This window comes from Brachionichthys hirsutus, chromosome 8 (genome assembly GCF_040956055.1).
Source record: "Brachionichthys hirsutus isolate HB-005 chromosome 8, CSIRO-AGI_Bhir_v1, whole genome shotgun sequence".
Lineage (NCBI taxonomy): Eukaryota > Metazoa > Chordata > Actinopteri > Lophiiformes > Brachionichthyidae > Brachionichthys > Brachionichthys hirsutus.
This window is the reverse complement of record NC_090904.1, coordinates 13971499-13984516: the sequence shown is the minus strand read 5'-3', so window position 1 is coordinate 13984516 and position 13018 is coordinate 13971499. Positions and strand designations below refer to the sequence as shown.

The 13018-nt window shown below is 44.5% G+C and overlaps 2 protein-coding genes across 2 annotated transcripts; one reads left to right on the top strand and one right to left on the bottom strand.

The window, feature by feature from the left end:
• Positions 1-699: 699 nt before the first annotated feature.
• ubap1 (ubiquitin associated protein 1) lies at positions 700-7860 on the bottom strand. The gene is made up of 7 exons (XM_068742519.1): positions 7698-7860; positions 5902-5950; positions 5628-5752; positions 4408-5226; positions 4158-4316; positions 3503-3604; positions 700-3339 (listed from the first exon to the last, which is right to left on the bottom strand). The coding sequence occupies exons 2-7, from the start codon at positions 5939-5941 to the stop codon at positions 3199-3201; spliced, it is 1386 nt and encodes a 461-aa protein (XP_068598620.1). The 5' UTR covers positions 5942-5950; positions 7698-7860; the 3' UTR covers positions 700-3198.
• Positions 7861-8825: 965 nt separating this feature from the next.
• ube2r2 (ubiquitin-conjugating enzyme E2R 2) lies at positions 8826-12851 on the top strand. Its single transcript, XM_068742995.1, has 6 exons — positions 8826-8963; positions 9244-9439; positions 9969-10055; positions 10164-10261; positions 10489-10623; positions 10979-12851. Exons 2-6 carry the CDS (start codon positions 9263-9265, stop codon positions 11268-11270), a joined length of 789 nt encoding a protein of 262 aa, XP_068599096.1. The 5' UTR covers positions 8826-8963; positions 9244-9262; the 3' UTR covers positions 11271-12851.
• The last annotated feature ends 167 nt before the right edge of the window (positions 12852-13018 follow it).

The window sequence follows — 13018 nt, the reverse complement described above, 5'->3', positions numbered from 1 at the left end:
TGTGTAACATTAAAATAGTTGAAATTATGCGCGTTTACGCAAAATAATAAATAAAAAAAGGAAATATTGAGACATCAAACCCCAAATATTATTTTACAAGCTTAGGGTTATTTGTGTATAACTCCTCCTGAATAATCTGCCACTGGGCAGCTAGTTTTTCACCTACATTCTGTGTTGGGTTATAAATGGCGTGACACAAAATCCACCCAACAGCATTCCTTGAATCTGAGTGGAGGAAAACACATTTTGAACCAAAATAGACCCTGTTAAATGTTGGTGCAGGTCCAGCCCAAGAATGTTCACTTTCTTAAATACACGGGCTAATCGGCCCTTTGAGTCGTAAAGGTTGCCGACCCCTGGTCTAGTTCCTGTGAACAGTCTTTGGTCAGTCTCAAGAAAAAGGGATTCACAATAATATAAATTATCCAGAGCATCTGGTACCAGCACCTTTCTGAAGATGGTTAGATTAAAAACTGAAACTTTTAAATGACTGGGCACTATACAAGAATTCAGCTGATATCCATTAGCACAGTCACACAGTTTTACCAAGACGCCGCCGACAATTATGTTCAGTTGCAGTCAGGTTAAAGGAAGAGAATAAAAATTCTGCTTCTGAAGAATATATATATATAAAAAAAAAAAAAAAAGTAATTAAAATGTTTTTCAAAGCAATAATCAACAACAATCAACAGTCCCACCACTGAAAAGACGTGCACATTTAATCATGTGGCTTTACCAAATCATTCAAGCAGAAAGCTAACATTTTGCCAGTCACATCTCAGGAGCATGAGAAAGAAGTCTCACCTCACCAAACGTTTATACAATGAAGATATTCTAAGGTTAAATTATGCAGTGAATTAGAAGTGAATCTCAGAGAAAACCCCAAAAAATAATTTAGTTAGCATTTCATGTCCACACAGATAGATTGTAACAAAATGAGAGGAGGCATTAATGGAGGAGGCCCAGAACCTGCTAAACAGCCTCACACCAACACACGAGGCTGTTAGAGAAGATGCCAACCGTCTGTGTGACTATGAAAACCACAAGCTTTGTAAGGCAACAATAATTGCACTTACATCCGTACTGTTATTCGTTGTCACAGTAATTCAAGAGGAAAGGCAATTCATTTTTTGGACACAGTAATTTGATCTGGCTTAACTAAGGTTATGAAGAGCATGGCACCATGTTTCCTTATCTTATGTTCCTGCACTGGGCACTTCCCTAACTTAGTGGGGGAAAAAAAGAATCTAAAACAAAACTAAAGACAGAATCATTTGTTTCTTAAATACTGGAATGAATACCAAAAGTTTATATACCGCAAAGATGATCATCTGCCTGATTTTGCGTGGGAGCGCATATTTCGCAGACACTTGGGGGGGGGGGGGGAACATTTTATATTAAACATGTACAATTATTTGTTTTTGTTAATTAACTGCAACTTGAATAACCTCATCAAACCCAAAGTTAAAATTGATGGGTGTTTAGAAAGTTTCTCTTTCAGTTTTAGACCATAGCACAAAGTACTGGACCTGCCCCCAAGCAAATTGCCAGTTCCCCCAGTCAGATTGCACTACCTATAAACCCTTAATCTGGTACACCATGCCTTTTACAAGTCTCACACAGTCCCACCAAATATCAAGTTCATTGACCTTTCCACCGTCTTTGCCTTTAGTGCAACTGAAGACATTTGCATTTTAAACGTGTAGCAGGATCGTTAAAAACATTAACGGTCCTGTTCTTACACAAACAAAACATTTGTTTAAATTTCCATTTTAGATTTTAGGTCATGCCAATAAACCTACAATCAAGATGATCTTTTATTACACGAGAAATTAAGTAGACAACGTAACAAACCAAATTCATGTCATTTGAAATCAATTACATGATGGAATTTGCTGAAAATCAAACCATAACATCCAAATATCCAGCGAGGCTTGAAGAACGCTCCTCATCTCCCAACAACGACTCGAGGCCCAAAGTGCCACTCATATACTATTGAAAGGTCTCTATTGCCCCCCCCCCCCCCCCCCCAAAAAAGAACGAATACTCACATCTTTAAAAACATATTTTCCAGTCTGCACAATGCAAGTCTGACTCCAGAAAGGGTCGATTTTGTGAGTCAATACATCTTATATTATATCAAACTCTTTATTTTTAAATGAAAGTGTCAGTGTACTATTTAGAGCAGGTGAATTATTAAACACGTGTGCCTGTGCAGCGTGCGACAGCAATGCCAGTCGGCTTTGGAACATTTGTAATTATTTCCTACAGAGAAACTTTTCACGTCCCCCCACTGCTTAAACAGGCCATTCCAGTGCAGGTCAAAGGGTACTGGGGCGGTAGCATCTTTTATATTCTGAGTTCTGACTAGGCGATCAATAATGCAGTTCCTAAAACAGAAAAGCAAAGAAATAGAATCAACAGAGTGACATGAAAATGTTCCTAAACAAAGATCAGACACAAGTGCATGAAAGCAGAACAGAACTAGGTGCAAGGCACCAGAGCACTTCTCGAGGCTTGTCGAGGGACAGTGCCTTTGTTTTTGTCTCTTAATGTAGTTGGTTCACTCTGAAAAGAGCTTCCTCAAGGCCCCTAATCCCTCCCAAATTTAAACAACTGACCAATGCAAAAGTGGCAGTTTAGTTGTTCGGGAGTTCCAAAAGTTCAATCTGGTTATACTGGGATCAACTCAGAGCCTGTTACCTGCTCCTCATTCCACCCCCCCACCCCCCCATCTTTCCCCACTGTCAGATTAACACTTTCAAGTGGAGGAAGATCAGAACAGCATCAAACCCGCCTTAGCACAATTCATCCAGTTTCTCCCGTCCAGCTCAGAAGACAACATTCTTGCCATCTTTAAATACCTTTGCAGTCCTAGCTAGGAGCGACCACCCCCCGGAACATCTTAGAGAAAACACAACCACCAAGTATCTTTACACTGAAGCCCCTCCCCACCGGGCTTACAGTCTTTCCGAAGTGCTGAGACACAATAAACAGAAAAGTAAAACTGTCTCCCAGCTGTCCCCGTCCACAGCCAAGGTAAGGGCAGGGCAGGGCAGGGCAGGGCATGGTGCGATAAGGGTAGGCAGAAGAAAAGGAGCCGTGTTGGGTAGCAGCGGGAGGCTAGCCCCAGGGCAGGGCAGGGCAGGGCAGGGCAGGGCTTTGGTTTTGCTGGTTAGCTCGGCTGGTTAGATTAGCTCAGCTAGCTGCAGCCCGAGCCATCAGGTCCTCCAAAGCCTTGTCTTGATCGTTGTTGTGGACCAGCAGCACCTCCTTGATTGCGTCCCGCTCAAATCCCATTTCGCCAAATCTGGACATTAATTCAAGGAACTGCAACGCCTGGAAATAATGAGAAGAAGCACTGCTACAGATCACAGAACATCTACAGACTATGATTAAAGTGCAAACGGCGTGCTAAATGATAGCGGAGGGTCGTCTCATTTCTCAAAGACGAGAGGCTGTGCACGCTGTTCAGACGTGTTACCCGTTACATTCTACCGACCTTTTCCTCTGAGCATTGGTACATCTCCAAACATTCCTCCACTGCACTCGCATCAAAGCCCCGCTCGCATAGACGTCCATGGACGAACAGATAGTCCAATACCTTCAGCACACAAGTATATATTTAGTACGTGTCCGCTTCGAACATAACCTTCATATGGGCTGAGATTAGAAATGAAATCACGGGGATACTTTTATGGAGAAAATGCTTAGTGGATTGGAACTCTTTGGAACTCTTGAAAGGAATGTTAGTGATGCATAGGATACATTTTTTATGGAGGATGTGACCTTAATCTAGTGAGTTGTGGGTGTCCTACGCCAACTCATGATTTAAACCCAGCTGTGACCAGCTATAGTGGAATGACTGCATAGAACTTGTTCCATTTTTAATTATTTTTCCTGTAACTACATTAATCCTGTTTGACAAAATATATTATTTAGTATTAACTGTGCAGATCACAGTCATAACTTCAGACACCGCAGCACGACTTAATACATTTAGTTCAGGTTAAGGATATTTGCTTTACAGAGGAACATAACTGATGCCTCCCTGAAACAATTACGCAGGCACACATCCAAGGAGCAGCCAAACAGCTGGGATAGTGAACACATTAGTAATACAGAGCGCTACACAACGGGGTGAGGGGGAGTCGCACCTGCTCCATGTTCTGCCCTTGTCTCTGCATGGCCCGCAGGACACCCTCATACGAGTAGCCCATTCCCACAAGGGTTTCCACGCACTGGCGCTCAGTGGGTGTCATGCTGAGCAGGGCCCCACCACATGGAAGCCCAGCATATCCTGACGCTGGGTTCGCCTAGTTTAAAATCAGTTCATCAGTGAGATTACAAAGGGACTACGCACATCGTAAATCAGCTACACGAACCAGCCTGTAATCTCGTGCTCACCAGTTTGGGTGCACCGCTTTTGGTGTGGCTGGTTGGCTCAGGGGCGACTATAACCTGGGTCTTGGGCGCGGCTGACGGACTACCGTTGGCTAGGTTTTGTCGGCGAGCAGGGATGGGTAGTGGGTTGTACATCGCCGGCTCTGGGTCACCAGAATCAGAGAGCTTCGGAAAGGTCAGAGAGCGGATGTTACAGGGCCGCTCATCTGGGTCAAGCCCGGCTCTTCCAGGGTTTCCAGCTCTGTCCATGTCCAGCAAGTTAACCAGCCCGTTGGGTTTATGAGGGAAGCCCGGCTTGGTGGCGAGGTTGGAGTTGGTGCTCGGAGGGGACGGGCTGTTTCCTCGTGACGCCGGATCTCTGTGGGAGACCTCCGATGGGGACGCAGAAGGAGGAGGCATAGGGTGGCTCTGGCTCTGAAGAATGTTCCTGAGCTCCTCCTTATCATCCAAGGTTTTGAGCTCCAATTTGTCAAAGGGGTCCTCCTCCCGCTCAAAGTCAGCTAGGTTGAGGCTGTGTGGCTGGGGGGTGCTGGGTTGGGTTTTCCTGGGGCCAAGGCTTGGGGCAGGCAGTGGAGTGAGGATAGCATTATGGCTCAGCCCGGCTAAGACCGGGTTCAACGCTGGTGGTGGAAGGTCCTGCTCCTCGGCAACAGAGCGGCCTTTCTTTCCTCCACCGCCATCAACGTCCTGGGCCTTTGCCAAACACTCGTTGAGCTCCGCCTCCTGCTTGGCTGCTGCCTCGTGAGCTCTGGCCTCTGCTGCTCTGGCCTCAGCCAGTTCAACCCCCCAGCGCACACTACGCCTCTCCAAAGAAAAGTCATACTATTGAGACCACAGTCAGCACGGGAACGAGGATGACGGGCACAGAGGGCAGATAAAGCAGCAGACAAAGCAAAAACACTTGTGAGTCAAGAGCGGCATTGTACTTCACTTCAATTTCAGCTCATGGGATGAAACAGATATTACTTGCAACAAATAATACAAGTAAACAACAGAGACACTCCAACTACAAGCAGCTCTGCTGTAAAGAAGGCAACTACAGATATGCATACATTTTAGCATCCCTTTCCCAACAAGACTTTTATCACATGCAAAATTAGTTCTCTAAAAATTCTGCCTTCTCCGGTTGGCACGAGTAAACGACTGCTTGTCGAGGTGATGCTGCCAAACGACATGGAAGCAATGCCGAAGCTAAACCGACATCTTTCCTGGAACTCACTAACCTGTGTGCCCGACAGTAAAGACCTGCAGTCTGGTGGACAGAATCCAACAGGCAGCCCCACTTTAGCTGGGCAACGGAATCTTTCATTGATCTTGAAGGGAACTTCATCAAGGTAGCTGATGGGGCCTGTGCCTTGAGAAGAGACCGAAAAAAGACACCTGAAGAACAGACTCCGGAGGCGTGGCCACCAACAGGCCTTGAATTTATACACAACCCATCAATAAAAATATCAGTTCAAACAGTGGAATAAGGAAGTATTTCAAATGAGCCTTCACCATTGTTGTATGCATCTGATCCAGACTTCCTCGCAGCCATTTAAAGACTCTGAAAACAGACACAAGTATGTCAGGTGTCGAAGCGGCAAGTTATAAAACAACTTTATGTATAAATAAACTGTAGATTGGTGCATTTTAACAAAGCTTCAACACTGAAAACCAGACAACCAAAGACACTTTTGTGTCACATGGTCAAGTGAATTTTTCCAGTGGGCTTTTAAATTCCACTGCTCTGATTCACAAGTCACATAATCGGATTTTCCGGTCACGCTTTGAAGCCAAAACACAGAAGTCCTTGTTTTCACATTCACGAAACAGGAATCTTTTAGATCCGTGTTCTATTGTACACCAATGTTAAAAAGTGTTTATAAAGTGAATTTAAAGCTGGAAGGTCATATTAAAGTAAACACCATTTATACACACACAGCTCACTGACATGTGATCACTTTCTCAGTTCTACCAACACTTATAAAGACCAAGAACAAACATCGCAGCTGTTTGCTACTTTCCATTCTTTACGCCTGTTTATAGTAACAAAAAACAGTTAAACAATAAAATGGCACTGAGAAAGACAAAGATAATGGTAGAATAAAATATTTAAAAAAATTAATCCAGCAAGCCAAAGATTTACATCAATTTCTCAGGCATGTGATAAAATAATAAATAATAAAATCCTTATTCTGTTTGCACCCATTTTCAATTTCACCAAACCTTTCAATAGATTTAATGACACTTTACTTCACCAAGATATTAATATCCTAATTTATTCTCAACAAATAAAAGTTTACCTAATTACCAGCAAACATCTATATTTCTGCTTGGAAATTTGATTCATTCAATTCCCACTGAAAATATCAAACCAAGTAGCAATACATTTAATGTGTTCGGTAACTCATTAAATACCAGCAGCTCTCTACATCCTTAGATTGTCAGAGCCCAATCCATGCAAAGGACACAAATCAACAATAACAAAACTAATTTAGGACCCAGTTCTGGCCTAAATGCATGATGAAATATTATACGAGATTTTACGCCCTGGTCTATGTATGTAAACACACACACATGATCAGGACGCATCTCGTGACTAGTTATTTATTAGTGGTCTAACGGTTAAGCCGTACATGATATTGATTTCAGAATCAGAATACATTATTAATCCCAAAGGGAAATTGCTTAGATTTGGTGCTCTTCGTGTCGTTAGATTACATTGAACGGGATGCAACCAAATAAACTTGCTCCCTAAACAGCTAAAAAGAGTCTTAGTATTCCTACCCGAGACCACATCAACTCGACACGGCGTGAAAGTTAGCCGATTAAGGGAAAGCTGAACTGCATTTCACTAAAACCGACAGCAGTAACTAGTTGTAGTCCGTCAAACGTCCTACTTTAAAAGTCCGAGGCACCTACTTGACATCTATGCTGTGTTGAAAGCAGATTCAATAAAGTACTGTATTCTAGTTTTTTTCTGCTCAGGTTATTCATTAGCAACAAGCTAATATTTACTATCCTCATAGCCCAATGTGCTAACAGCGAATACAAACACTCAAGCTAATAAATCGACGTCAGATGCGGTACTTCTTGGTATTTTATGTAACGTCATGGTCAATTAAAACGATGCCACTTTGTGATCAATATGTAAATCTAAAGAACCGCTACTGTTCACAGTCAACGCACTAAGTTAGCTTCGCAAGTGGCCTGGCTGCACCGACATGTAGCCGGATAGGACGGACCGCTGCCGCTTCTGCCACCGCCCCGGGAGAAAGACGGAAGTCCCGCATGAACGCACACTCACTCACATATATCTGCTGTCCTGTTCTTTCAAAATGGACCGACGTCGTGTCGAGGTGGCGGCAAAACGTCAACAATTCTCTGAAAGAGTTTTAGACATGACATCTCTTCGCTGCTTCAGCGAGGGACGCCATCTTGATTTGTCCAGCTCCCTTCCACTGTTTCCGCTCTGACGTCATTCACTGAGACGACGTATATCCAGCTGCGTGAACTAGGGGGGCGCGCGCGATTGTTTCTCGGCGATGACGACGTTGATGATGATGATGATGATGAAAATGTTTGTTTGCTATGACTGGATTAAGATATTGGCTTTAAATCTTAGTGTTTAAAGAAAAGGTAACAAAAAGGTGTAATTGATTTTCATCACAATAATCTAATTGTTATCAGTATTTCAGAAAAAAAAAAGCAAAATGCATCTGCAGCTCTCTGAATGTAGGTAACGCAGGAAACAAGAAACGTGCAGAGAAGTGTTCAACCAGCCAAACCACAATCAAATTAAAATTGCCACCAAGTATGTTCATTAAACCTGAAGCAAAGCAAATTTAGGACATTAAATTCTCCCAGACCTGGGGTTATGAAGGTTTGCTATCTTTACCGTGGAATCTGTGATAATGCAAAGATAATGATTTCTAGCGATGACAACTGTGATTTAGTGAAATGTATATTATCCTGCAAACTTTACAAGGAGACGTGAGCATTTATCAGAGACAAAAACCCGACGGTGTACTCAATGTTATATTTGATAGCAACTATAGCAAATGTGATTGTGAATTATTTATTTTTAGCTCTGTATCGTGGGCGCGCACGTTACGTCCCGGTCCCGTTACGTCCTTCTACGTTCTGAGGACACGCGCAATGATATCCGGAAGCGCCGAGGAAAACGGGAGGAAAATAATAAAAAAGAGTCGATGAAATCCACAGTAATTCGCGAGAGTAAACCCCCTCAGCCACGGCCTTCATAGCGACCGTGGACCGCGGAGCGACCGGAGAGCGGAGAAGCTGCTCGGTGGGGGTTTAGCTGAGACCGCCATAGAGCAGATAAACATAAACAAGCTGGGGGGGGGGGGGGGGGGGGTCAGCGGAGCGCCAATCCGGACCGGGCCGAACCAGCAGCACGAGAGACGTCAGCCCAAGAATGACCCGCTGGAGGCCGTGACGTCACTATCAACAGTAGCACGCAAAGAACCACGTAAATAGTCCAGCGCGGACAGCCAATGAGCGTCACTTCCGGTGTTCGGCTGTAACGAAACGAACACAAAACACTGCGAGGAGAGGTAAACACGTTCTGTTAACTCCGTTAACCCCCCTAACGGGCCTAACTAAACTAAACTACTAACTTCAGCTAGCTCGGAAGGCCTGTTTGTGTGAGTAATGTCCAGTTTACCAGCTCAACAAAATGGCTATTCTTGTTTGGGTGTTCTTAAAAAAACCTTTTTTGTACTAACAGAGCTAACAGATGTTTGTTACACTGATCAGGGGAATGTGACGTCATGTTGAGCAGCATCCTGAGCCCATTTGTTCTACTAGCTTCTTCTTCTTGTCCCTCTGGAACAGCGTCCATCGTGGGATCGGCATGGCCCACCGGGCAACCCCGAGCTCCCAGAAGGCTCTGATGGTGGAGCTGAAGTCTCTGCAGGAGCAGCCGGTCGAGGGCTTTCGCATCACTCTGGTCCAAGAGGCCGACCTCTACAACTGGGAAGTGGCCATCTTTGGGCCGCCAAACACGCTGTATGAGGGGGGCTATTTTAAGGTGGGAAGAAATCCAACAGTAAAAAGGGCAGAGCAGCATTAATCCAGATTAAATTATATGTGTGTGTATCAATGGGGTTCTGGGCACATTGTGTTTCTGGCTGCTTGTCTGGAAAAAAGGGGATATTATGTTAAATGGAAATGAACTAATTTTAAATAACATTAATAACAGCAACGCTAATAATATCAATAATGCTGCATTTGAATTATAGGTCAGTTTTCAAAGACTCAATGATGCTTTAATGGCGAAGAAAAAAAATCATCTCATATAAACTAGAAAAGCAGTCAGACCTCCGCCAAGCAGCTCATTCCTCTCCTAATTAGATTTACACCGTCCACATTGTGATCTGGATCATCATCAGAAGGTCCTAGATTGTTCTTGGTATCTTTATACACCAACCATGAAAAGTAAAAGTGAGTCGGAGTTGATGTGTATTCTAACTGATGTTTTTAGCAGCCTGGATGATGATGAAAAGGCCTCGGAGGAACGTTTCTTTTTTATGAGACGTGTCCTTCTTTTGTTAACCTAGGCTCACATCAAGTTCCCAGTCGATTACCCGTATTCCCCGCCAACCTTCCGCTTCCTCACGAAGATGTGGCACCCCAACATTTACGAGGTATGTCCTTGTTCACAGATTATTATTTTTTTATAGCCGTTATTTTCCCAATTTCGCGTTTGAATAGTCGTGTATTTGCGAGGACGTTGTATCTTGTTCTTTTTACAGAATGGGGACGTGTGCATCTCCATCCTACACCCGCCCGTCGATGATCCTCAGAGCGGGGAGCTACCCTCTGAAAGGTGGAACCCCACCCAGAATGTCAGGTAGCTCTGTCACAGAACATTTTCTGTTTGCATTTGAATCCCATATACATTTAGTATTTTATTTTTAGGCACATTTTGAGATATGATTTTTACGTACCGGCATTTTTAAAAAAATGGGACGGTGGCAACAAAAGAGCTGAAGTGATGAAATAACGTTTGTCACGTTTCATGGAACCTGTGTGGAGCTGTTTGAATATTGGAATGTCCTTTTTCTCATTCGTTTCCAGGACCATCCTGCTTAGTGTGATATCGCTGCTCAATGAGCCCAACACCTTCTCCCCGGCTAATGTGGATGCGTCTGTCATGTTTCGCAAGTGGAGGGACAGCAAAGGCAAGGACAAGGAGTATGCAGAGATCATCAGGTAACGTCTCCGCTGCACGCCGAACCCCCCGCTAACGCCGAGGAGTGACTCGATGGAGCGAAACGGCTCAAATTACGATGTTCATCGACTTCTATGCCAAAAAGACAAAAGTTTATTTTATGATTTATATTATATATCAAAAGCGTTGTTTTCTTACGACGCTGTTTGGTTGAGGATTTATGACCGATTAAGACGCAGCACCTTTCCTCAAACCTACAATAGATAAAAAAAAAATTATGAAGTGAAATTGATGGATAACTAAAGAAGGACCAGGAGGAGCGCAATAAAGCTGATGCTAATCAATAGCAGAAATGTCAGCCACTGACTGGCTTTTGTTTCTACCTGTGGCTCACAGGAAGCAGGTGATCTCAACAGCGGTCGAGGCCGAGCGCGACGGCGTCAAGGTGCCGACCACGCTGGCGGAGTACTGCGTCCCGACCAGGGTCCCCTCCCAGGACAGCAGTTCTGACCTCCTTTACGATGACCTCTACGACGACGACATGGAGGAGGAGGATGACGAGGAGGAGGAAGACGAGAGCGAGAGGGAGTCCGTGGGTGAAGCCGGAGGGATCGGCGCTTTGGAGGATTGCGTGACGTCGACCGGAAGTTATGACAATCAGGACGACTCTGGGAACGAAGACTCGTGATGATCTGGATGATGACTCCTCCCTGCCTCACCTCTTTGTGTTACACTGAGCGTGTGCGTGTGCGTGTGTGTGTGTGTGTTTTACCCATACAGTGGGGTCAAAGATCTTCTGCCAAAAATGTTTCATCATTTATTAAACTAACACAGTAGTTCCGATGTTAGCGCAGGTTTGCTGGTTTAAAGTCTGTTTGCACCGTTTGCCTTAATCACAGCGAGCGCTCCGTCCATCTCTGAGCCCGAGGACTGAGACTGGAATTATTCCCACGCTGTGTTTGACTGTTGTATATTTCACCTTTTTAAATGTGATCCAGTCTCTCTGGAGGCGGAACACTCCCATCACTGTCCGAGTTTTTATACCCGGTTGTGTTTCCTCCGACAGACTGCATTTGCTTGCATCCATTTAGTTATGTATTGCAGACGAGGATTTCTTCAGCGGTTGCATTTCGCCGTCGTTCGGCCCACGGGGGGACCGCGAGGCTTGTTTGGAATTTTGAATTAGTGATTTGTCGACTTCTTCACGAGTCTTTTAATTCTAGTTTTGTCAGATTCTCCGCAGTTAAACCAACGCGTATCAGTTTTGAGCCTTTTATTTAAGACCTTCGACAAAGCGAATTGTCGTAGCTTTTGATAAATGATGAAAACACGCTGTCCTCGTGGCGTTCTCTTCCACCACACCTCGTTGGGCTAGTCGGCGTCAGGTTACGTGTTCTTCTGAAGACGGGCTCTCCCCACTGTCTGCACGTGTTGCTGCTTCTTCTGTTCAGTTGGGGACATTTTGCCCTTCTTAATTGGTCCCATGTATTTCCTGGGATTGCTCAGTCTGGCTCATTAACCAGCTGATGAGCCAATCAGCTTGTGCTGTCATTGTCTGACATTGTGTCCCTCTCACCCACGTCTATAGGTCACATCGTGACTGCTCTTTCACAATATCCTCAAAGTGACATCATTTTGTGTGTGTGGGGGGGGGGGGGGTGTGAAATCTTTTCTGACGTCATTCTACTACATCTCTCTCTGCCTCTTAAACCTCAGGGCCTATAGACTTTCACGAACACGTAAATCTGCTCACCTTCTTTTTCCTACTTTTTGCATCACTGACTTTTTCCAGCGGGCAGAGAGTGAACAGGAAGCCTCAAAAACCCACCGCCAGTGTTGCCGTTTGCTCCTGACCGCCGTCCTTTAAATGGTTCATGTGTTGGTACGCTTCATGTTTCAGCAGACGCGATGGCGTTTCTGCGCCGCCACTCAAACTTCAGCCGAAATGCTTTTTCGTGAGAACTGGGCATCGTTGCTGTTTTACACCACAGCCAGTCTGTGGAGCGACGGGGACAAAATCAACATGGAGCTCGATTGAATGTGACACTGTGTGTGTGTGTGTGTGTGTGCACGCGCGTGTATTTACATCCACCCACTGAAGAACAAGGTCAGGGTTTTCCCGTTTCCGTTGCAGACTTCATCACCAGTTTTTGGGTTTCCCGAATGATCTTTTGGACTTTTTGAAGCTGAGACATTGTTTTTCCAGGGTTGTTTTTGGAGGCCGAAATTGGCCATAGATTCGACTGATTAAAACAAGGCACCCTCTGAATATTGAACTTTGGAACTCACTGAACAGCATAATGTGATTAGCGATACTTGTATGGCATCAAGTAAAGCTGCGTTTTACGATTGTGGGTATGAAACTGTTGCCCCCTGAACACCACAGAGCACTGCACAAGACTTTGATTCAAATGGATGAATTTTATGCCAACGGGG